The sequence below is a fragment of the Cupressus sempervirens genome, chromosome 8 (genome assembly GCF_028749045.1).
Source record: "Cupressus sempervirens isolate cs-2001-9-10 chromosome 8, ASM2874904v1, whole genome shotgun sequence".
In the NCBI taxonomy this organism is placed as follows: domain Eukaryota; kingdom Viridiplantae; phylum Streptophyta; class Pinopsida; order Cupressales; family Cupressaceae; genus Cupressus; species Cupressus sempervirens.
In genome coordinates this window covers 721,335-747,365 of record NC_143125.1, presented here as the reverse complement: position 1 = coordinate 747,365, position 26,031 = coordinate 721,335, and the positions used below count along the sequence as shown (strand labels likewise).

At 35.6% G+C, this 26,031-nt stretch overlaps 1 protein-coding gene across 1 annotated transcript; it reads right to left on the bottom strand.

Moving 5' to 3' along the window:
• Window positions 1–3,335: 3,335 nt before the first annotated feature.
• On the bottom strand, window positions 3,336–17,491 carry LOC149541263 (uncharacterized). Its single transcript, XM_089796558.1, has 4 exons — window positions 17,408–17,491; window positions 3,833–3,922; window positions 3,667–3,732; window positions 3,336–3,580 (listed from the first exon to the last, which is right to left on the bottom strand). Exons 1-4 carry the CDS (start codon window positions 17,489–17,491, stop codon window positions 3,440–3,442), a joined length of 381 nt encoding a protein of 126 aa, XP_089652684.1. The 3' UTR covers window positions 3,336–3,439.
• Window positions 17,492–26,031: the final 8,540 nt, after the last annotated feature.

Below are 26,031 nucleotides of genomic sequence, written 5' to 3'. Positions count from 1 at the left end.
ATCCCCAACCTTGTCTTGTCCCCTTCAATGCTTGAATGTTCTCAGGCACGCCGAACCAGAATGTCCCTAAGGGTCACTAAATGCCACAAGGCTGCGATCTTTGACGAGGCATATCTCGGAGTTCGTGTAAGATATGGATGAGATTCCAATTCTTACAGGACTGTGTTGCAGAGACATACAATAACCTCTCTCTCTTTTTGGAGATCACATTCCATTTTCATTCTACAATGCCATCTCGGGTGATGCTGAAACTTGTAGTGTTGGCCAGTACAAAGTTGCCAACTGCCAAATCTCTCTCATCTTTCGTCGTGGGATCAAACTGTCTGCTCCATTAGCTCCGAGTGGCCGAGTAAACCTTATCCCCAACCTCTTCCTATCCCCTTCAGTGCTCGAACGTTCTCAGGCACGCTGAACCAGAATGTCCCTAAGGGTCACTAAATGCCACAAGGCTGCGATCTTTGACGGGGCATATCTCGGAGCTTGTGCGAGGTATGGATGCGATTCCAGTTCCTACAGGACCGTGTTGCGGAGACCTACAATAACCTCTCTCACTTTTTGGAGATCACACTTCATTTTTTTTTTACAATGCCATCTCGGGTGATGCTGAAACTTGCAGTGTGGGCCAGTAAAAAGTTGCCAACTGCCAAATCTCTCTCACCTTTCATCGTGGGATTGAACTGTCTGCTCCGTTAGCTCCAAGTGGTCGGGTAAACCCTATCCCCAACCTCATCCTATCCCCTTTAGTGCTTGAACATTCTCAGGCACGCCAATCCAGAATGTCCCCAAGGGTCACTAAATGCCATAGGGCTGCGATCTTTGACGGGGCATATCTTGGAGCTTGTGCGAGGTATGGATGCGATTCTAGTTCCTACAGGACCGTGTTACGGAGACCTACAATAACCTCTCTCACTTTTTGGAGATCACATTCTGTTTTCATTTTACAACACCATCTCGGGTGATACTAAAACTTGTAGTGTGGGCCAGTTCTAAGTTGCCAACTGCCAAATCTCTCTCACCTTTCGTTGTGGGATCGAACTGTCTGCTCCATTAGCTCCGGGTGGCCAGGAAAACCCTATCTCCAACCTCATCCTATCCCCTTCAGTGCTCGAACGTTCTCAGGCACGCCAATCCGAAATGTCCCCAAGGGTCACTAAATGCCATAGGGCTGCAATCTTTGACAGGGCATATCTCGGAGCTCGTGCGAGGTATGGATGGGATTCCAGTTCCTACAGGACTGTGTTACAGAGACCTACAATAACCTCTCTCACTTTTTGGAGATCACATTCCATTTTCATTCTACAATGCCATCTCGGGTGATGCTGAAACTTGTAGTGTTGGCCAGTACAAAGTTGCCAACTGCCAAATCTCTCTCATCTTTCGTCATGGGATCAAACTGTCTGCTCCATTAGCTCTAGGTGGCCGGGTAAACCCTATGCCCAACCTCTTCCTATCCCCTTCAGTGCTCGAACGTTCTCAGGCACGCTAAACCAGAATGTCCCTAAGGGTCACTAAATGCCACAGGACTGCGATCTTTGACGAGGCATATCTATGGGCTGTCAATACTTCGACTATACTTTAAGTCAACGATTATCAATATGTGAAAAAATGGAACTCGTTGTATTTTGAAGTACTGAGAAGATGGCCTTGCCCTTCCCCAGGAGTTTCAGAAATGGGAGACATTAGGTAAGAGAGTGAAAATGTTACTATCACTTAAATGCACATGACGCAATTGGAAATGCAAATTTTGATGGTAATCATTTTGTGATAAGGGAGAGACTAGGGATGATCATTGTTACTATCTCTTTAGTAGTGGAATTTTGTTTTCTCTTGAATTTGATGGTGGGGGATCAGTGGTAAGACTCCTTGGATATTCCTTCTTATGATGTTAGTGACAAGTGTTGCTCTTTGAAAACACTTGTACAATCTTTTTTAAATTATTAGATAAAAATAGAGAATTGTAAGTATTAAACATGATTAGCCTTTAGTTCCTAGAAGATCTTTATTTCCCCATCAATGCATTTAGAAAGTTAAGTTTGAAGAAGATCATAAATAGAAAAAATTAGAGAAGCGATTTAAACATTTATATTGATTGGAAACATGTGAGTCTTGAGTTTCCTCTACCTTTTAAAGAACGTTCCTTAGCTAGCAGACCTAATTCCACATTCCATAAGACTGTCATTGCGCTAAAGATTTAGGAAACCAACTGCTCTAAGATAAAGCTTCTCGGTCAATAATAATCTAGCCTATTGAGGTACATAATACTTCTCAATTAAACTTGTGTTAATTCAGTATTAATTTTGTAATTAACTACAATTTCAGTATCTGTGTACAGGGGGTGACTGAGAAAACTATTTGAGGTCCAATTTGAAAATATATTTGTAAGGATCTCGACCAAGGTTCACAACTTTGATGATTAATACATTCATTCAGGCCAGAACCTCACTACAAAAAAATAATATATAAAAAAGGTAGTGAATAACGTCATGTCTAGACCCAAATCAACCAATGAAAGTCAAATTAGCATAATGTGGAACAACAATATATGCATTGAGTGGGTTGTCATAAAAAAGCTTCATAATAAAATTCATGTCTAGAATTAAAAGACCTTAAAGAACATTTATGCTTGTAACACAAATGGCCATTCAAAACTGAATATGATTACAATATGTGAAATAGCATTACAAGAACTTGTAATGCTCTTGTGAACATCGTGTTAATTCTTGTAAGAATCCCTAAGATGCTTGTTATACTCAAAATTTTGTTGAAATTGAATTAATTTTTATCTTGTCGGTTAATTGGCTTAGGGTGATATATGCTTCTTGGATGGAATAATGAGTTCATGATTAACTCTGTATTAAGATTCATAGCATCTTCTAGTTATTTGCAAAGGAAATTTATAAATTACTTGCTAATGTCATATGGCTTGCTTGAGAAAGATGTCTGTGTTCTTATTGATGGGTACTAATGACTATCCACATTTAGTTCTTTAATATCCTATTTGACAAGCTTTCCATAGACATTTCTTTTCCATACTAAGTATTTTTGAAAACATATTTGAGTAGGACTATAGTAGATACTACCAGAAACAACTTCTTTGCAGTTTTTGAGAAATACTAATAAAGCAAAAAAGAACATCTACTAGTTGGTAGACATAATGGCAACTCTCTAGCAATTGAATTTAATTTCATACATGCACATATCTAATTTAATGTCATACACGAACATATCTAATTTAACGTCATACATGAATAAACATATAATATAAAATGATAGCCAATAATGTCATATACATTAACAAACACATAATATATTATGATAACCAATAATGTCGTATATGAACAAACATATCATATATTAACCAATAATGTCATACATCAAATATGTCATACATCAAATATAGAATGTCATATGTACATCAAATGTGTATCGAATATGTCTCTTAGATGCTTATATATATACATGGGGAAGGAAACAAGTCTCTCGACGTCCTCTGCCGTCGTGTGGAGGGAGACAGTGGAGATGACGGGGCCTTCCTGACACGCTCACTTGACCTCTTGTTGAGGCTCTTCTCCAGGTCCAACTAATACAAAGAAAGTAGATATGAATCAATATTTATTATACGTTGAAATCAAATATGTGTACTCACAAAATCAATTATTTTCTTACCGCCAACAAATAGTCACTCTGTAAGTCCACCTCAAATGCTCGTGGACGATCAGGCGTGACAAGACCCTACAAAAATTCAATAAATATAATCACTTATAAATAAAATTAGAAATTTTGAGATTAGCTATTATAAACAACAACTAAAACGAAGAAAATTCTTTCATACCTCCGTCAGTGGCTGTGAGCTAGCCACAGCTGCGGCCACTCCACTATCAACAGACTGTCGTAGATGAGGAGGTGTGTCCGACATCATGAGCTGCACGTCATACAATACACGTTATATCTAACATGAAACATGGAATAAATATAATCAAATGAATTAAATTAACATGAAACAACTGTACTTGTGTGAAGCTCGTATGATGTCTCTGCTCTGCATCTGTGGTAAAGGTTGAGGGTCCTGTGGAGAACTGATGCACATGCATATTTTTTTTGGTCAATCCTTAATATGATTATGTAATAAATATATGTATTAATTAAAATGATTAAATTGATACATACCTCAAGACTTGTCAAAGGGACAAAAAATTGGGCCTGGAGGATCACTGCTAGGCCCAGGAACACTTTGACCCTAAATTTTGAACAATGTCAATAAATCCTAATTAATTAATCATTCACTATACGTATGAAATGTGATCAAATTAGTAATTTACCTGTGTGTCAATGCCAAATGTCTCATTCAGGAACTGATCGGTGACAAGCCCATTATCTGCACCATCTCTGACATGAGTGTCAAATGTGCATAGGGATCCACATGAAGTGCACATGTGACCACGACGTATAGAAGGATCCCCCTCAACTAATGGGCTCGTGGAATGGATGAGGGTCTGTGTCAAAGCATTAATGGTCCCTAGAGTGATGGCCTCTACATGTTCCTTCACAACTGAAGGAATAATCACATGCTCACGCTGTGGATGGACCACGGGTGCCCTAACTACATTAGGGTCACGACGTGCTCCGGGCCTCTCAAATGATGACCCCCCACCTCTACCCTGGGAGTCTAACATATCAAAATAATTGGGGATGTCCCCAAGGACAAACTCACAATATAATTTCTTCAAAAAATACATGGGGACCTCGTGATTGTTGCAAGGAGGGGCATCAAAAACCATCCACCATCTATCCCAAAAATTATTTCTAATAGCATCATGTATGCACCAATGGATGGGGAATCGTTTAGTACCCTGTCTAACAGTATTTTGCTCACCGGGTTTTCTAAATAATGCACATATGCTACTTTTTGGTATTTCCTTTTTTTTAACATCTTCATATGAAAATTTATTTGCATAAAATATTTTTTGTTCATCCCTCTTAGCCCGCCAAATATCTAACTGACCACTAACTGAGGCTATCTGAGTGTTAATGGATTCGAGGGATGATGCCAATTGAGCCCTCATTGGATTGGTTTGTCTGGATTCTTTCAACCGAGCAATGATTCCTTCTAATTCAGTTTTGCCTCTCTCTATTTCATTTCTTAGATTTTCTTGTGTGCCTGGTGGAGGTCTTGCAATTGGTTCGGGTTGTGGAATTTGTTCTTCTTGAGGAGGGTGGTTCTTGTGGATTTTCTGGTTGATTATGAACATTTCCTGATAAAAAATCAATTGAAATTCAAATAAATAAACAAATCTAAATGAAATTTGTAAAAACCCTACAAAAGAATATAAAAAACTTACAAAACAATATGAAAAATATATCAAACAATGCAAAGTTAGGTTTATATCACTTACGGCGTTGTCGTGGGTGCGCTTGTGGTCTTGGATTTCGTCGACGAGGAGGCATTTTGGAAAATGGTGGTGCAAATGTTGAGTCTTCAACTCGCATACGCGCTGCTCGCTGTAAGAGTAAAAGAAAATGGTAATGAAAATGATGGGCTACGGGTTTGCAGCCCATCATACATACTTTTTATTTTTTAGAAAGCGCGTACGCGCTATAGCGCATACGCACTATAGCGCGTGCACGCTATAATGCGTGCGCGCTATAGCGCGTACGCGTTGTTTAAAATAGGAAAACAAAATTTTGTTGTCACCTTTTTGGCACCACAACTCGGTGCATATGCCCAAGTTATAACTCTTACTAATTGCAAAATTACTTCTTTGTGTCATTAGAATTTTAACATCAACGCCTTTACAAAAAAAGTTACAACAAGCTCTAAAATTGGTTAAAAGGACTAGATAATAAATGATATTGTATGGCATATCCCTCGTGAGTGGAACGGTGTGGCTGATTGTCTGGCTAAATGGGCCTTTAAGCAGGGGCCAGCTTGGAACATTTTTGATCCTAAGATGCTTCCCCTTGATTTATCTTAGATGCTGGATCAACTTGTGGACTAGGATAAAGCTATGCAGTTCTCTTTGTTTCTTGTGTTGTTCAGCTCTCTTTGATATTCAATAATTTTTTTACCCCTCTTTTAGTTTAAAATGATATTGTATGATGTGCTCAACATAATACAAGGTTTACTTTTCATATTGTAATGAATTTGGTTTTGGGAATGCTTTTGTAGAATAAGTAAACAACAAAAATATTGATATTTTTATTATTATAAAACAAGAAAAATGGGTCATACTTTCGGTCTACTTTGAAATTTATAACAATCAATTGTGGTTTCTTAAAATACGCTATTATACTCTATACATATACGGAGAGAAGAAATTTAGAGCATTATAAATGTCTAATGACACGATTTAATTTAAAAAAAGAGTAAATCTAAACTCTATTGTAGAAAAAAGTGTATAAGAATTTTAGAACAAAATGGAATTCTTTAACTTCAAGAGTTTTGAGACTAGAAAGCATCTTCATAAGCACTCAAGAAATGTTGTTCAATTTCACTAAAAAAATCATGCATACATCACACATTCCTTGCATTATTGGTTTTTCCATGAGAAGTCTTGAGATAATAAATAAAATTTCTACAATATTAGTTTGAATGCAATTATAAAGTTGTCATAAATGTGTTGTGAACAAATGGATCATTGAGATCTTGTGCAAGGTTAAACAATACTAACCAAAACACTAACAAAAGCACAAATATGTTATAACTAAATTCTACATATAGAAAAGACATCCACAATTTAAATTGCTTATTCTTTGTGTCTTGAAGTTTGCAGTACAATAAATTTTATTTTATTTTTAGCATGTTTGCAATGTAAGAAATTAGAAACCAATTATTTATCCTAAAAGAACGAATTATATGATTAAAAAAATAGAGAAATTAAAAATTACAAAACAAAAATATTTTTTTTACAAATATTTAACATCAAATAATTCTTTCTTTAAAAAAAACCTACAATTAGTTGTCATTTTTATACATTGTTTTTATTTATTAAAAAAAAATTAAATAACAACTTGACAGTCAAAAATGATATAAGATATTTTAAATTTTAAATACATAAACAATAAACATAATTATATGTACAATAACTACCATTTTAAAATTCTTTGTAATATTATTTACTTTCTAGTTTTTAAAATTCTTTGTTACATTATTTATTTTTTATTACTTTTAATTCTTTTAAAAGATAATGTTTTAAGGGCAAAATAAATCAAAATTTAATGAGTTAATGCATTCTATTATTATTAATTTGGCTAATGGTAAAGTAAAGTGTGGTGTAACATATCTTTTATAATAATTATATTAATTGCACAATTAATACAAAAATTATAATCTTAAATTTTCATTGATTTTTAGTTTTAAAAATTAAATTTCTCCAGTAGGACCCAATAATATTTCAATTAAATACTATTCTTGTTTTTCAAAAAATAAAATAAAAAGTTTAAACTTTATAAATAATTTAAACTGCGAAATTCTTTAAAATGTAGTGTCACATCATCTTTTATGATATTTTCAATCATACTAATTTAACAATTAATGCTAAAAGTTAGAACTTAAATTTTTTTCTTGATTTTTGGTTTCAAAAGTTAATTTTCTCTCTTACTGTTATTAGTGAGAGCTAATAAGATTTCAGTTAAATGACTTTTTTCCATTTCAATTTTTTTTTTCAAATTTTATAAAAAATTTAGAATCTAAAAAAATACTTGAATCTTATTGATTAAACTAATATATTTTATAGTTTTTAATTACATCTAATGAATGCAATAGTATTGGGCAGGAACTAATAATGCTTCAAAAATTATAAAAATTACAATTACGAAGAATTTTGTCAAAAGGAAATTGCGGTTCATTTTAGTGCTTTATTTAGTCATTGAAGCATGTAAATTACGCTATGTACCCTTTGAATTCACTAATTCAATTGTGCAAGTTTGAATTTCATGTTATTAGAGTCGGTGACAAGCCATCAAAACTTTTGTGTCCTACTTAGATATGATTTCCAGACAATTTTGAAGAGATTTTTTAATGTAAAAATCTATATTGGAGAGAAATGTTGTCTAGAGTTCGTGATCTGGTTCCTTTCTGAATTTTTCGAAGGTTTTTATTTCTTGTTTTTGCAATTCAAAAAGCTTGCGTTTGCTATTTTTTACTGCTCACGCATCTACAATTCTTTTTGTTTTCGACAGCCGCCTTTGAAACATCTGCAAGGGCTTTTTTGGGGCGCTTTGCTTCGTTTTATTGTTGATTTGTGTTTTTTTGCAAACAAAATATCATACCACGAATTCTTTTTTCTCAAGGAAGTGCGACAACATTTTTGTGCATGTTGGTCCTGAATGTCATTGGTTGTGCTCCTTGACCACCGAGATTTCCAGGCGTCGGTAGTCAGTCATATTTTCTTTTTTAAAACGTCATTTTCTGAGGCGTGTTAGGGCTTTTCTCTTTAGTGTAGACTTCATCTGAAAAACATTCTGATGATGAAAAGCATACTCATGGGATTACACCTGGAATTTGACAGTCACCCCGTTTTTTAAATGACGGTTTGGTCATTTTAGTGACTTCCATTTCACGCTTGATTGAAAATATTGATTGTCAATATTTTTTATTTATGAATAATTTAATATATTTTTAAGTCTTTTTTTATCAATATGCTTTTGTATTATATATTAAAAATATTAAAAATTAATCTAGTAAAGTATTGCAAATGATCTAATTACTATTTTGTGAATCGAATGTGAGATTTTTTAATATACCACTCAAAATAAAACAAGATTTCTTGAATCTAATTTATAAGTTTATTATATTCATTTGAAATTGTGATATAAAACATAAAATAATATAAATAAATAATTATCAAAGATCAAGATCTTTCTTGATTTTTTGTTCTTCCATATTTATATGCTTCATTTGAATTTTTATCATTTATTCAAATTGATTTAAAATACATTCATTAATGCATCTAGTGTATTCAACCTATCGTTGACTATCTAACATCTTTGATGATATTTTGTTTTAAAATGCTCTTTTACAATCAACATTACTTTTTGGAATAGTAAGAAAAACCTTCCATAACTTCAATGACTTCTATCTCATTGTTATGTATTACAAAAGATTGTGCATGCATCTTCAATTTTTGATCACTTACATCTCTCCAATAGTTGTTTGAGTTATTCCATTTGAAGACAATTTTTGACATGCTTACAAAAAAACAATATAGTAATCATATGCAAAACACTATTCTATACAATCTTTGGAGAAATACATAAAATAATTAATAATGAAATTGTATTATGAAGAAGTTACCATAAGTCTAACTATGTTCTTGAGAAAAATATCAATTGTCTCTTCATAAGAAATGATAGTTCTTGTTGATATAATTATTTGATATAGATGTAAATAATAAAAAATTAGAAAAATAAGTAAAAATTAGTAACATAAACAAAAAATAATAATTATAAAATAAAGTCGCTAATAAAATCTCATTAGAATATATTTTTAATATAAATTAGAAATATATTGAAAAAATTAAATTAATCATGCATGTTTCTAAATCAAAACATACACTAAAATTGAAACCATCGAAGATTCTAAATTAATATTAGTATATATTAATAGAATAAATATATTGTTATAAATTATTTTATTTAGCATGCATATTTCATATAAATTATAAAATAATATATTTATATTACTAAATAAAATATTAGATTGCCTATAACAGATTTTGATGGTTAATTATAAATTTTAAATGTAAGACTTACCATTTTATTAAAAAATTAGCCTATCAACATGTACGGTCTAATAATTTTCTAGCCTATCATATACAAATAAAAAATAGAAAAATGACCAATACGACCATCAAATTCTAGGCCTGCATGGGACACCCTCTCTGTAAAATGTACCTTTGATTTTTTTAACTAAAAAATTCAATGCAATTTTTTGTTGATTTCAATGAAAACAAAAAATAACACAAAATCTGAGGAAAAATTATTGTGTTTTCTTAGATGAGTTTTTTTTGTTGTTGTTGAGAATTTTGACTTTATAATGCATTTTGTTGGAAGGATAGCTCAGTGAGCCATATGAAATGTGTGACTTATTAGGTGTATTTCAATTTCTCTCCTAAAACACTAGTGGATGTATTTTCAAATATTTTTTGCTTCAATTGTTTTTGGGTGGGTTCATAATTATTTAGATGTTTCAAATTTGTATATTGGGTTTTGATCATTTTTCTCTTCAAAAAGTTGTGTTTCATTTTTAAAATTTTATCCTTGAAAAATAACTTTTGGGGTTTCTATTTTTTTTCTCTAAAAAATACCATGATTACTGTTGTTGGTCTTAAGGGTTTTTGATTTTTTCGAACAAAACTAATTAGAGGGGTTTGGTGATTTTTTTCACTAAAATTGTGGATTCTTGTAGTTTTTGTACCTAAAGTTGTTGGAGCAATGCTTTGTAAGGGTTTGCCAAATTTCTTCTCAAAATAATGGTTTTGGTTTCATGTTTGTGTCTCTTGCTACAAGGAGTGATGATTTTTTTTTCCAACATGACGTTGGATAGTTTTGGTTATCTTAGTATTTTCTAGAAGTTTTGAAGATTGAGGGTCTTAACAACATGCTTTTGCAACATCGAGTTTTGATGAGAAGGGGAAACATTCTATGCATATGTGACCAAAAGACTCAGTTTTCATTTTGTAGTGTAATCAGTATGATGGTCATCATTGGGGATACACAATTAAAGTGATGGTACTCTAATTCTTCTCTAAAATCTAAAGGTGCCTTCCCTAGAACAATTGTTGGCAACTTTGTTTTTGAATTTTGAATCATGGTCTAGCTTCAAAAAAGACAATCCTCTACTACTTCTATGATCGATGATGATGAAGAAATTCATCACTTGACACAGTTAAGAATAATCTTGTAGGTGGGGATTCTTTGAAGAGATTCCATGGTGACATGCAATTTTAGTCACATGAGGTTCATTCTTCTATGTTGCAATTTTTTGTAGGATATTGATTGAATGACAAGGGGTGAGGATCTGTTTCAAAATCAAAATATTTTCGAAGAAGATGAATCTACATCCGTAGGTAACCTAATACCATGTATTAGAGAAGATGAACAATCTTACACGAACACATATAATCAGGTTGTAGATCAGAGATATGATGGTGAGGTTATTGAGAGCTTGCCTCATTTGCAATCAAACTTTTGGGCACCAATTGCAAAAATGAATAATCTATCAACATAGTTTTTAGATTTAATTGTGTAAGTTTTTTGTATCAACATTTTGAATCACGCTTGATCAGCAAGTTGAGAGTATTAAAATAGAGAGGATAAAGTAAGATAAGTAGTAGACTAATTAGACTAAAAAGAGGGAGAGGGAGGTGGAAGAGGGAACAAGGGTCAAGGGGAGAGTGACAAGTGGAAAAGAAAGAACAAGTCTAAAAATAGGAAAATAAAAAAAGAATAAAAGGAAAAAATTAAAAGTTAAAACTATAAAACAAGCAGAACTAGAAAAATTTATATCAATCCAAGAAAATAAAGCAAAATAATATGAAAAAGCCAAAGCAAGAAGATGACTAAGAAAAACAAAACAATTGATGAGGAAAGAAAGCATGAACAACAATAGCAAAAGAAGCAAGGAGAAAAATTGGATTGAATGAAAATATCTTTAAAAAAAGTGAAAAAAACAACAAAATACAATAAAACAATAAAACAAGATCACAAACAAATTGCAAATTAATTAATAACTCACAAAAACCACTAAAAACCAACCCAAAACATTATAAAAAGAAAAAAATACAATAATTTAAAGAAATATAAAAATCAAATGAAATGTCAAAAATTAAAAAATACGGTTCAAACCACAATGTTGGTGACTCCTACCAAGATATCCCTACCACTAATGGTGGGGGGTCTTAACAATGGGGATCTTGATACGATAGGCCACTAGGGGATCTTTACCGTGAAAAGACTCAAATTGGTGTCTCTTGAGGAAGTGGCGTCTAAAGTTATAAGAAGCATTGAGGTGGTCGAGGGAAGGTGGCTCTCTCTACCCCATCCTCTCCTCAAACAAGTATTATGGGTGAGTGGGAATTCCCAAAAAGGAAAACTAGGGGTGGCAAGAAATCAAATGTGGGGGTTGCTACTTTAGTGGGTTGTCCTAACAACAAAATGACTCGTATGAAGCAAGCAACAAGGGAGGTGACAATTGGAAGACAACTTACACTAGAGACAATTAAGAAAGGTAAGAAATGAAATTCCTCTCATAGGGGGTTGAATAATGCCCAAAAATAGTATGCTCTTAGACAATGTATCCTTTTGGAAAGGACTGACTATATCCTCAATTAGGAAACTAAGATGACCAACCAAAAGTTTACTAAATTGGCTGATAAGATATGGCTTAGGGCTGCTTTCTTCCATTCAGAAGCAAAAGGGGCTTTGGGGGGCCTAGCTACTATGTGGAACTCCAATGTGTTGAGGGGCAGTGAGATCTATAAAGAAAAGAACTACATAATTACTAAGTTCAACAATGATAGAATGGTGTGGAATCTGGTAATCATTTATGTCTTGAATACCAAGGTTGGTAGAAAGGAAGTCTAGGAATGAGTTGGAAGAAAGGTATAAAACTTGAAGGAAAAAATCTTGATGTGTATAGGGGACTTCAACACCTCACTTTACCCTTTGGAAAAGATTGGGGGGATGAATGCCTTCTCTAAGAGTATGTAGGATCTTTTGGATTTCATCAACACTTATGACCTTGTGGATGTGGACTTGTAGGGTAACCCCTTTACTTGGTCCAACAATAAAAAAGGCTAGGACTTGATTCAAGTTAGGTTGGACCGACTTCTAGTTTCAAAAGACTGGCCTTACATCATCCCTTCATCCCTGGTAAACCTCTCAAGAACTATTTCTAACCACTCCTTGATTTTGTTCAACTGGAGGATGTGATTGTGTGTGGGCCTAAACCCTTTAGATATGAAATCATGTGGCATCCCCATCCTGATTTTAGGAATAAAGTGGAAGAATGGTGGAACATCAAAGTGGATGGGACTACTATGTTTTGATTGACTCAAAAATTGGATAATGTAAGGAGGAATGCTAAGGATTGGACCAAAAGATCATTTGGGGATGTGTTTACAATAAAAAAAGGATCTTGAGGAGGAATTCAAATGGTTATAATCAGCCATGGTAGGGGGAGATGTCACTGAGGCTACCACTCTTGAGGAGGACAATTGTAGGAAGAAGTGGAAGGACACTATTAGTTGGAAGGAGATATTTTGGAAGCACAGGTCTTGCATTTCCTAGCTGACCAAAGGTGATAGGAATACTTCCTTCTTCCATAGATTTGCTACTAATCATTAAAAAAAATACCATTACCTCTTTGGAGGAGGAAGGAGGGAGGACCTTGAAGGAGCAAGAAGATATGGGAAGACATGTGGTGGATTTCTTCATGAATGCTTATAAAAAAGAAGACAAGAGGAGAAACAATTTAATCAGGAGAGGTATGCTCAACAATATTTGAACTGTCTTAGGAGGTGAGGAAAATGAAAAACTCAAGGAGAAAGTCTCAGAAGAGGAGATTGAGAATGTTGTGTTCTCTATGAAAGCCTATAAGGCTCCGAGCCTGAATGGCTTCCTGCTAGCCTTCTTCCAACACTCTTGGGAAGTGATTATAAAAGAACTTATTTGGTCCACTAGGCATATTATTAGAACTGGGAGGATGCTAAGGAGGATCAATTATAATCTTTATTACCCTTGTGCCTAAAATCTAGACACCAAGAACCATAAGGGATTTTAGGCCAATCAACCTTTGCAATACCATCTATAAGGTCTTCTCTAAGGTGTTAGTAAATAGGATCAAACCTTTCTTGGACATGGTTATTGAGAGTCATTAGAAGAGGTTTGTCCTGGGTTGTCAAATTCTAGATGCTGTGATTACCACACATGAAATCATCCACTCCATGGACAAAATTGGAAGATCGGGTATGGCCCTCAAACTCGATATCTCCAAGGCCTATGATAGGGTCAATTGGTCTTTCCTCTATGATGTCCTGGAACAAATGGGCTTTAGTAAGAACATTGCGAATATATAGAAACTATGGTGGAAACCACCCAATTTGAGGTGTTGCTTAATCAGACTCCTTGGGGTAACTTTGATGCTGGAAGAGGTCTAAGACAAGGTGATCGTCTTTCCCCTTACCTTTCCATTATGGTGGCTGAAGTGTTAGGAAGGTTGATTACTAGGTTGGCTGGTTCGGGTAGCTTGAAAGGTATCAAGCTAGCTACTACTTTGACACCTGAGGTTATCCAACAATTTGTGGATGACACTTTTCTTTTTGGAGAATCCTCTATCCAGGAAGCCAACACTTGGAGGACCCTCCTCACCAATTATGAGAATTGCTCAGGTCAACAAATTAACTTGGTTAAAACTAAAATTTATTTTTTAATACACTTGAGGTTTTGTAGGTGAAGGTTAAAAATATTCTTGGATGCCAGTTGGAAAACCTCCTGGATACCTACCTTGGGCTTCCTCTGACTATCAAGGAAGTCTCTACCACCTTTTGGAACTCTATTCTAGAGAGAATGCAAAAAAAGCTTGTTGGGTGAAAGGGAAAATTATTAAGTAATGTAGGTAAACTTCAACTCCTGGTGATAGATCTTCAAGGAATACCAATACACTTCCTCTCATTATTCAAGATTAACCAGAATATGGTAGATAAACTTGAAAAACTATAAAGGAACTTCCTTTGGTTTGGCATGAAGGAAAGAAACAAATGGAGCCTCGTCAATTGGGAGACTATGTGAAAACCTAAAGGTAGGGGGGCTAGGAATTAGAAGAATTGCTAATATGAATAAGGCTCTACTCACCAAGATTGGGTGGAGACTGGTTGAAAATAAGACTAGTTGAGGAAGGATCACGAGGGCTAACTACCTAGCCAACACTCACTTTAGATATAACATCTTTAATAATGATCTCCCTAATGGCTCAAAGATCTAGAACAACATCCTCAAATACATGCCCCTCCTAAAGAAGAGTGTGAAATGGTTGGTCAAGAATGGTAAAAGAATAAGATTCTAGGAGGACAATTGGATAGGGGGAAACCACTCATCTACAACAAGTTCAGTGGGCTCTAGGAGCTGTTAAAAATTAATGTGGGAATGAAGGTGGAAGATTATACTGATAATCAAAGGAAATGGAGATGTATCCACCTTGGATATCCCTAATAGAGAGGACCCTCTTGTTAAAGAATTGGAGGAAATGATGTGCCACCACACTCTCCCTATACATGCCCAGTGGGACGAGGTGCTTTGAGATAGGAGGACTAATGGTCAGTTCTCAGTTGGCTTTGGTTACCAACTTATTTTTGAGAATACTTAGACCTCAATCAGCTGGGGCAAGGTCTGGAATAGACAGTTACTACCAATTTTTTTTTGTTTTTGGTGGATAGTCATGCATGGTAAGATCCTCACCATTGACAACCTCTGAAGGAGAGGTATTTAGCTAACCAACCGATGATACCTCTGCAAGGAGGAAGAGGAAAGTATTGTTCACCTCTTTCTAGAGTGCCCTTATTCTTTAAAGGTCTGGTCCTACATCTAGAATAAATTTCTAATGGTTTGGGTCATAAACAGAGGCTTGAAACAATTCATGAAGAACAGGTACTGCCCCTTCATCCACCCACACCTCAGAGTCCTTTGGAATCTCCTCCCCCCAAATTTTTGCTGGGGTATTTGGAAGGAGAGAAACAACAAGGTTTTTTTGGGAGGAGGAACAAGGTGAGGAAGTGGTGGGAGAGATTTTGAGTAAGCTCATCACAGAGAATGTTATTGTGGCAAAATTTAAAGTGCCACAAGAACCCCTGTGCAAGAAGGAGGTGGGTATTGCTGGGAGGTGGAATATTCTCCCTGGTAGCTAGAAAAAATACTTGTTGGTTTCCCCCCATTGGGTCCATGATCAAACTAAATTTTGATGGTGTTGCGCAGGGGGTGGGGGGTAGGTGGCAATTGGAGGTGTACCGAGGAATGAAAAGGGTGATTTTTTGGTTTCCTACTCAGGAAATTTGGGTTAAGGAACCAATAATATGGTAGAGGCTATTGCCTTACTTTGGGGGTTAAAATCCGTTAAGGAATTAAAGGTGAAAAGACTAACCATAGAGGGGGACTCTAAACTCATCATTGACTCTGTTTAAGGGAGTATTCAACTTGGTTGTGCCCTATGTCACATATTGGGTGACATATGGCAATACCTCACAACCCTGGATCATTATGACTTACAACACGCCTACATGGAAGGCAATGTGGTGGCAAATGCCTTGGTTGGATTGGGTTTGATTTGGAGAACATAAAAAGCTGGAAGAGAGTTAAATCATTACCTAACTCTATAAATTCCCTCATTAGTAGAGAAAAGACTCTAAATCAAGTTAGATGACCTTGAAATTTTGGAGAAGGGGCCAATTTGGTAGAATTGCAATCATTATGATAGTTAAGATTTCCTTGAGTTTGACAAGACATTTCACAAGGTTTAATTATGTGGATCAATTCATGAAAAGGCATGGAGAAGGGGATGCAATTAATAATATCAACTTTAAAATTAGCACCATCATTTTTTGGTGTTATGGCAGGATTACAGAAAGAAATCACATTATGACTAAGGATAGATCTTTAAGGTATTATGTGGGGATTTCTTACATTCCCTATAATGATACTTTAAACTAGTTAGTACATTCTAAAATTTGCAGTCTCATGAAGCATAAGAAAGATAGCTTTTTTACCACTGGTTACTGCATTTCTAGCTCTGCCTTTGTGATTTTCTAGGTGTAATTGAGAATTAATGAGATTGAGGAAGTTGTTCATATGGGTGAGGACCTAAACAGGTTGGAGCCCATTAAAATCGAGGATTTCTCCAAAAGGCAGGCCACTTGGATTCTATTGAAGGAAGGAGGGTTTGTCCCCTACATGTAGGCTATGGCAGGCTATGACAAGAGTTGTTCACAACAATTCATTGCTAGCTGGAAGGATAGGCATGTGACCATAAGTGGCATTACATTTTAGGTGAATGAGAAGTCTATTGCCATGGTGACAGGACTGGACATTATTGGTAAGAAATGATAGAAGTATGAAGGTGGTAGATGAGGCAAGTATGACTAGTTTCTTCAGAGGCAATGATGCCTCAGATCATTACCATGGTGGTTTTAGGAGGGATAAACTGTCAAAACCCTGGGATAATGTTTGTCTGATGATTATGAAATACTTTATGTTGGAAGGAATACATGGTGTGTATTACTTTTACCATTTCTTGCTTCTTAACCATTTTCACAACAAAGAGCTTGTTTGCATTCCTTTCTTTTTGATGCATGCACTTGAAGAGACTGTGATGGATGTTAGAGAAAAAAGGAAGAAAGGAGCCAACTTCACTATCCCACACCAAGGGCTCATGTTTCATCTTTTCCAATTTCACTTTTTCCCTTTGCTCTCCTTGTGTGTTTGCAATTGACAATGTCCTCCCCATTGGGGCTCTCTTGCGCTTGGAATTTATGGGTGGCAGTTATGCCCCCACCCCTCAACCTTCCCCTAGCCAAACCCCTGTTAAGGGTAGGAAGAACAAGATGGCCCCATAACTGACTACTAATAAGAGAATTAAAATGGAAAAGAGGGTGGAGGTGGAAATTGAGGATTCAGATGAGGAAATTGGTGGGGGTAGAAGAAGGTCAGGAAGAATTGCTAAGACCCATGGAAGTTTTAAACAATTGGAAAGTCACTCTGAGGAGGAGGAGGAGGATGATAATAACTCTGAGGAGAGTGACAAGAACTTAGGGGATGGCTAGGAGAAAGAGAAAGATGAAATAAACAAAGAGGTGGAGAAATGGGATGATACCCTGGATGGTACTTGGGATTTTGAGGTAGACAATCCCGTAAGGACCCCTCAATTGATCCCACCCATGTCTCTGCCACCACAACTAGTCTCCAACTGACAACCAAGAGAACTCCAAAATTGTGATTAACTCCCTTGGCACCATCTCCTCCTCAGTTAAAAAAGATGGTTTGGTAAACCTAAAGGCCCCCACTAACAATCTTGTGGTGTAGGATAGTAGCAAAAATTTGGTGAACAACAAGGCTTTAAAGTTGGGAATGAAGGAAGAAGGGGAGGTTACCTGCAAGGATCTCCAGGAGCTCAAAGATAGGTGCAATGTTATGGAGGAGGGCAAGGTGACTCATGCGGTTGCCACTACTTTTCAGCTGCTGGCTAATGCATCAGAGGAGGACATCCCAGGGAAGGAGGGCTCAAAGCCTCTCTATGGCTTCCTTGTTAAAGATTGGGCCCAGGTGTTCCTGGCTAGAAAAGGAAGGAAAAAAGATGCCACTTAGTGGCCTTTTTTTTTCTATTGTGTTTGGTACTCTGTTGGTTTTCACTCTCCATCCTTTGGTGATGGTTTTGTTGTTTTGGTTAAAATTAGTTCTAGGTTATAGGTGATACGATGTGATGACCACCTATATGCTTTTTGATAAACTGTTAAACTTTGCTCATTCTAAGGGTTGAATCCCTAGTACTTTTAATTACTGTTATTCTGTTACTTTTGTTTTCAGTGTAAATTGTTAAGGGTATTGCGTGTGGTTGTTTGCTGGTTGTTGGTTGGATTTTTGCTAGTTGTGCCACCACTGTTGTAAAGGGCTAGCCCCCTATTTTTGGCTACTTTTATATAAAAAATAATTATAAAATAGAATGAAACAATATACATACATACATATGAAAAAACCATTACCATAAAAAACCATCAAAATAAAAATAGGAAATAACAAAGATAAACATAAATAAAAGTAAATTTAGCAACAATTAAATAAGAAGAAGGAAAATAAAATAATAAAATATGTAAACGTCTCTATATATAAATATATAAAATCACACACACACACACACACACACACACACACACACACACACACACACACACACACACACACACACACACAAGCAACATTAATAATAAACCAGGTAACAACCTACAACACAATGGTTTATTATGAGCCTTTTATCAAAGAGGTATTGGGTTTGAATCTACTCGTGCTTAATAAATACTAGTAATAATAATAATTAATCAATAAACCTAAATTATGTAAGTAATAAAATATAAACTAAAAAATAATAATAGTAAAAATGAAATCTTTACCTTTTCTTACCATACGCAACATGCCTCCATTATCCTCCTAGTCTTGAACCATCTTGACCTTGGGAGCCCTTAGATTATGATCAAATCTCTTCTTCAAGATTGCTTCAAGGTGTTGGAGATTGTGAACTTCAAATGCAAAATCCAATGGATGAATCTAAGATGGCTAAATGAAGATTGAAATGAATGATTGATATGCAAATGGATCAATGAAATTAGATACTAAATGCTTGGATAGGCTTATAATGCTAATTCAAAAATATGAATTTGATTGTGGTTGTGGATGAAAATGAGGAGAGAGAGGTCCCTTTTATAGATTCTGAATAGGCCTTGGCCTAGGTGGCAACATCCAATGGTGGAGATTTGATTTGGGGTTGATAGATAGATGAGATTGATTTGGTCAGAGAGATGGAGGAAATTAGGGAATTTAGTTGAGTTGTGAGAGAAAAGTTAGGGAGGGAAAACACACTTGGTAGACAACTCATCAAGAGCTCTTGAGAGGACTCTAGCTTTCAAGAGGACTCCACAAACAAGTGTCTCATCAACCTCTATTGATTACATGAGGTAGACTGATTGATTTAAAGTTGGAAAGAGAAGTGGAAGAGGACTTAGTCACCTAGGGACATATGTCTTAGATGTTGAGTAAATCAAAGTCACATTTCCTCTTTTGGTCCCATAAAATAGGACACATGGGTGAGGATAAATAGAATTTAAGTAATTAATTAAAATTAATTATTGGTGCAACTGTGAGGTGGCACATGACATTGAGTGACATTGGGGACTAGAAGACTAAGTCATCTTAGTGAGTGGATAATTAAGTATTTAAAATAAACTCCTTAATACGATTATTTAGAAAAATAGGATAATGTCATTAACTTAGGCAAGTTAATTTAATAAATAAATAAATATATTAATACTAATAGAGGAATAATATTAATTAAATATGGAATATTTAATTAATTATTGGAAAGTGAATTGACTTAATAAATTAAATAATTTATTACAATTAATAGAGAAAATTTTATTAATTAAATATAAGATATTTAATTAATTAAAAAAGAGTTGAATCAAATAATTTATTAGAGTTAATAGAAGAAATTTTATTAATTAAATATTAAAATATTAATCAATTAATTTGATAGTTTTTAAGTGTATACATTTTCCCCTCTTTGGAATGATGTGTGGACAACACATTGTTTCAAAGATAACCAATGCTCAATCCTATTTGCCTCTACCCCAATATTTTGAGTGACTTGGACTCGAGGTGATGCCTCCTTGAAAGATTGATAAAATTAATTCAATCAAACTTTCAAAAAGAAAAACTTGTATGGCAAAAGTGGCTGAAGAAATAGGTAGTTAGAGAAAGTACAAGAAAACTCCCAAGCAAAGGGTCCCATAGGTATAAGTAGGATGAGGACAAAGTGGAGGAGATATCATTTGCATATGTGGTGATAAGAGATTGGTGGAGAGAGTAGATCAAATATGTCATTTTCGATTGTAAAGAACCATTTTGAGTGAGTTCATAGATACTGATGACCAACCAATTATGGAGCTAGTAGGTAGTCGATCCCTCTTAGTTGATTGATAGATTTTATCAAGAATGTTTAATAGGTTGATAGGCTTTGATAAGTTTGTGATAGGATTGTAGGATAGTTTTGAAATTTTTGAGTTTTTCAATTTTAGTAGACATATGCGTAGTTGTGGCACACAAATGCACAACTATAATGCTTTTTTGTGCAGGTAGGGTATGTTTACGCACATTTGTAGGGTGAAGATGCACATTGGTTGCATAGAAAAGTACATTTTCTAATTAGGTGTATTTTTGGTTTGTGTAAGTGGATGTAGGTGTAGATGTTGCACATTTTTAAAAATTGTGCAAATTTGTTATGTGTCTACACAATTGTTTAAGGTATATGCACATTTATTACAAATGCACAAGGATGTAGATGAAATGCATGTTTTTCATTGATATACAAATGTTAAAAATGCATAAGTGTTGATCAATATTTTGCATCTATGAAATATAGTTATGCATCTATTCTAGTGGTAGAAATGACTAGACAAGATGTAGAATATGATGAAAATTGATTCAAGTGGTAGGATAAAACTCTCTTCAAGTGTTCAGGTAGGATAATTAATGTAATCCATGTAGGCGTCATTATAGCAATGTTAGCTAGAAATCTAATTAGGTGCAGACAAATGCTTAGTTTTTCAATGAAAATGTGATATGATCAATTGCTTGATAGGACATGTAGACAAAAGTATTCTAGGATAGCTAATGTCATGTCTTATTGTTGTGCCTAGGAGGATTTTTCAGATATTTTGATGCCAAGAGAGATTTTATGATACAGTTTTTGAGGCCATTATTGACTGAGAGTAATCACATATTGTTTGCCACATGTGGACTCTATCATGCTATATTTTGGCCCTTGATCAAGGCCAACCTTGGCTTATTGATAATTCTTGTAGAGAGGTGGCACTAAGAGATGAACACCTTTCATCTTCTGATAGGGGAGATGAGTGTGACACTTTAGGATGTTTACAAGATCCTTAGACTCTTGATCAATGGAGAGTTGGTACAATATGATCAGCATGGGGGATTAGAGGAGTGTTGAGATGTTTTTGGGGATGAGGAGCTAGAGGACTATGAGATTATCTAGGAGTTCATGGTAGAGACTTATGCTCTGCTACCTGCAGCACTAGCATGTATGATAGTGGGGACATATATATTATTGGATAGGGGATCTAGAGGATTCCTTATGGGATGAGGATGCGCATTACAAAAAATGTTGGAGGATGGCACCCGAATTTCTTAGGGAGTGTGTTTGTGTTGGTGCACTTATACCATGATTTTCATCATGTGGTGTACCAAGGAGGTGCATCATTATCAGCTGAAGTTACTTTGTTAAATGTAAATGAGTGAGAGCATATATCTATTACATGTCCCATGTATATGAGATTTAGAGGTGTGGGGAAATCGTATGTACACTTGTGTGCATCAATAAAGTCCCAACTAACATTGGGTCATTTATAACATTGGAGATACATTCTGTAGACATTAGATGGGGTTACATGGAGACCATACCTAGGTTGTCAGGCATCAGACAATGAGATGGAGTTAGGGTTCTGATTTTAGACATTATGGTTGATTGGGTAGATACCACATATCTTGGAGAGACAATTGGTGGGTGGGTCATATCTAGAGATAGTTTGGATGATTACAAGGGATGCCCCAGGGCATGAATGAGTTTGTCCAAACACATCACAAGAGGATGGACTAGGGATTGATGATGTCTTATGACGTGGATAGACATGATTTTTTTCACATATCATTATAGGCATGGATAATGATGAGGGATGTGGTTGATTTAGGTATGACAAGAGAGTATGAGAGATAACTATAGAGACATCTGATTCTATGGATATCATCTCTAGATGAGCCACCCTAGTAGTGAGAGATGACCAGAGAGGGTAGTGGAGGAAGAGATGGGTTAGGAGAGATGAAAAAGGCTAAGGTGAGGGAGGATGATGGTGGTTGTGGAGATGGTGGTGATGGTGATGGAAGCTGGGGAGAGAGGGGAGTGTTGGCTTGTGATGGTATGCTTAGAGGGTTGATAGTTGTACCTTGAGCGATTGCATCGAGAGAAGCTCTTGGACATGCAACTAGGGTTGTAGGACATGGGGAGGAGGCAAAGAGGCTAAGGTAGGAGGATTTGGTATAGGAGTATCCTTAGTAGGTGAAGGTGGGAGATAGTGGTCAATATGGGCTAGGAGAGGAGGAGGAGGAGGAGGCAGAGTTAGAGTGGACATTGAAGGAGTTTGTAGAGTTGGAGAGACATAATGCAAGGGTGCCCCAGGTGGAGCAAAGGATTGAGCACTTGGAGGATTGACTATCCACTATGCTTAGAGAGAATGATAGGGCTTTGGAGAGATTAGGAGAAGAAAAGATTTTTTTTGGAGCAGATGGAACGAGTTCAAACCTTGGGTTTGAATGTACAGAGTATGAGGTTGATGCTGCAGGTTAGGAGAGAGATCTCATACTGAAGGAAGGCTTATGAGAGGGTAATGCCAAATGATCAAAATATGGGGAGATTTAGAGAGAGGTCATATTTTGGAAAATCATTAGACTGAGCATGTGGGGAGAGTGGGGATGTGGTCTCGAGACCTCGTAGACTAGGCATAAGTAAACATGATAATGGAGTAGGGGGTGCAGGAACTTTGAGGTTTGGACACTGAGATCAACATATAGAGTCTAGTGGTAGTGCCAGTTAGAGTACTTGTATTGATGTAGTGCAAGGTAAGAGAATCCCCAAAAGATATATTCTAGCCCCCAACAAATAAGTATACAATGGAAGCAAAACAATAATGCAAGATCTGATATCACAATACTTTATTCATAAAATAATTACATGCATTGTGCCTGGCTCTAAGGCCTTTTAGGTTATGGCCAAATACAATATCAATTACAATAATAGTTTTGCAAGATCCCTCAAGATCCAACCCAAAAACCTAGCCAGTCCATACTACACTCTTGTAGAAACCTCCAAGGAAGACCTAAACTTGTGCTCGCAAGCCCACCAAGCAATCTCCTTGTTTCACAAGTCTCAACTACTACCTCTTCTCAAATTTCACTCTTTTTTTTCATCATCTTCTCCAAGATGGATGAATATCTTTCAAAAAATGATGACTTAAGACTCTACAAGACCCCCTTACTTACACCCACCAAGAAACAAGTCGGCCTAGTATGTTACAAATGAAATAAACCCTTGCATTAAATGCACATTTAAGCCACAAGTTGGATTACAACATAAATTAAATACATATAACCAAATTAAATGCCAAGGTCATCTCATGCCAGAACTGAACATAGATAAATTGGGCAAAGTAGAAACCAAGACATGACTGAGCATCCTAAAACCACTGTTGAGAATTGGCAAAACCACCAAGCATAATCGAGCTCACACAAGCATTGTTGAGCACTAGTATGTGTTGAGTCCTCCAACAACCAAGCCTCTTTATTGATTGAGCTACTAAATGAACCATGCAGTATAAGCTAAGTTCCTAATGTATGTCAAGTACCTTCACCAACCGAATACCACCAGGAAATGATCGAGTAATGCTTCTCCAACTGAGCACCATAATTAATGGCACAATGAAAAATCACTCAATAATGATCGAGCTACTCCTCTTCTTTGACTGATTCCTAGAATTCCAAGGCTAAAACACTCCAACATGTAGTATTGCCAACTACCCTAGGATTCTCTTGCATTTGACACCCCAGGTGTGAAAAGTATGTTCTTAGTAGCTGGACAAACATCTTTTGGGATTCAACACATAAAACCAAAACTAGTTCTTCACATACATGTCCTTAACATGTTCAACTTGCACACTCTTTACCTTGGTCTATTTTTGCTTCTTTGCATCTTGCTTTGGTGTTCCAAAAATTTTCCTTCCATGCTAATCTCTAACCATCTTAGAATTCTTCAACTCAACTCAACTACCAACACTCAGGTTCCTTCTATTGAGCTCTTCATTTTGCAAAAGAATCAAGGAATACTTCCTACCACCTTTCATAATACTAATCACATTCTTGACACAATCATGCACAACCCTACAATGATACTGCCAAGGTCTACCAAGTAATACATAGAACTATTCATGTCCATAATATCAAATGAAACTTCATCCTTATACTGCCCAATCTAGAAATCAACAAGACATTGCTCCCTCACCTCCAAAGCATGCTCATCTTGAAACTAGCCAATTCTATAAGTACAAGGATGTCTCATTCTCTTCAAACCAAGTTTCTTAATCATCTCCTCAACAATAATGTTATCAGTACTACTACTATCCACAATCACATTGCAGACTTTACCACCATACTTACAACGAGTTTTAAACAAGTTACTCCTCTTACAAGATTCTAGTGTCCTTTGATCAAACAATACTCATTGAGCTAATAAATTCTTGCCTTTCTCAGGTTTATTGATATGGTTTTTAGCCTCATTCACAATAGTAGCTCTCCTATCACTAGCCTTAGGAAATTCATAAGATCTATGTCCTTCTTCACCACATCTATAACAATTACCCTTAAATGCACCTTTACCTATCCTCTTCCTAGACTCAATAGGTTTTGGTTCATCTTCTACAATCTGTTATCACTTATTGAGTAGTCCTACTTCTCCTTCTCTCTAGAACTACCTTGATTCTTCCTCTTCAACTTGTCTTCTACCTTTAGGGCATACTGATAAGCACCCTCAACAAAATCAATCTTCAAATACCAACCTCATCTCGAATATTAAATCTCAAACCATTAATGCACCAAGCTATCTTTTCCTTAGACAATTCTCTATGTCTAGATCGAATAGTAAACTTGTAGAATTCCTCTGGTATAATCCTTCATAGACATATCTTTCTACTTTAGATTATGCAACTTCTTAAAAAACACAAGTTTAATCAGTAGACATAAAATTATCCTTCAATTTAGTTACCATCAATCTCCATCTGGTGATCTTCAATTCACCTTCCTCTTCTTGGTCTCTTTGAAATTCTTTCCACCAAAGAGTGGTATGTCTTTTCAACTAGTTTGTGCCAACCATACTTTGAGTGGATCTTTAATATCCTCTAGCTAAAATTACTCTTCCAATTCACCAATCCAATCAATTAGGTCTTCAGAATTCAAAGTACCTAATAAATTAGACACATCCATCTTAAGCTTCAAATTCAACTGAGTTTTACATCTAGAAAATTGACCAGCCGTAGCTCCCATAAGTCTCTCAACTCGATCAATAATGTCTTCACCACTTGATCCAACAACCTCAAAGTCTTCATCAATACCCACTTGCAGAGGTACACCAACAACAACCCTCATGATCTCATTCTTCAT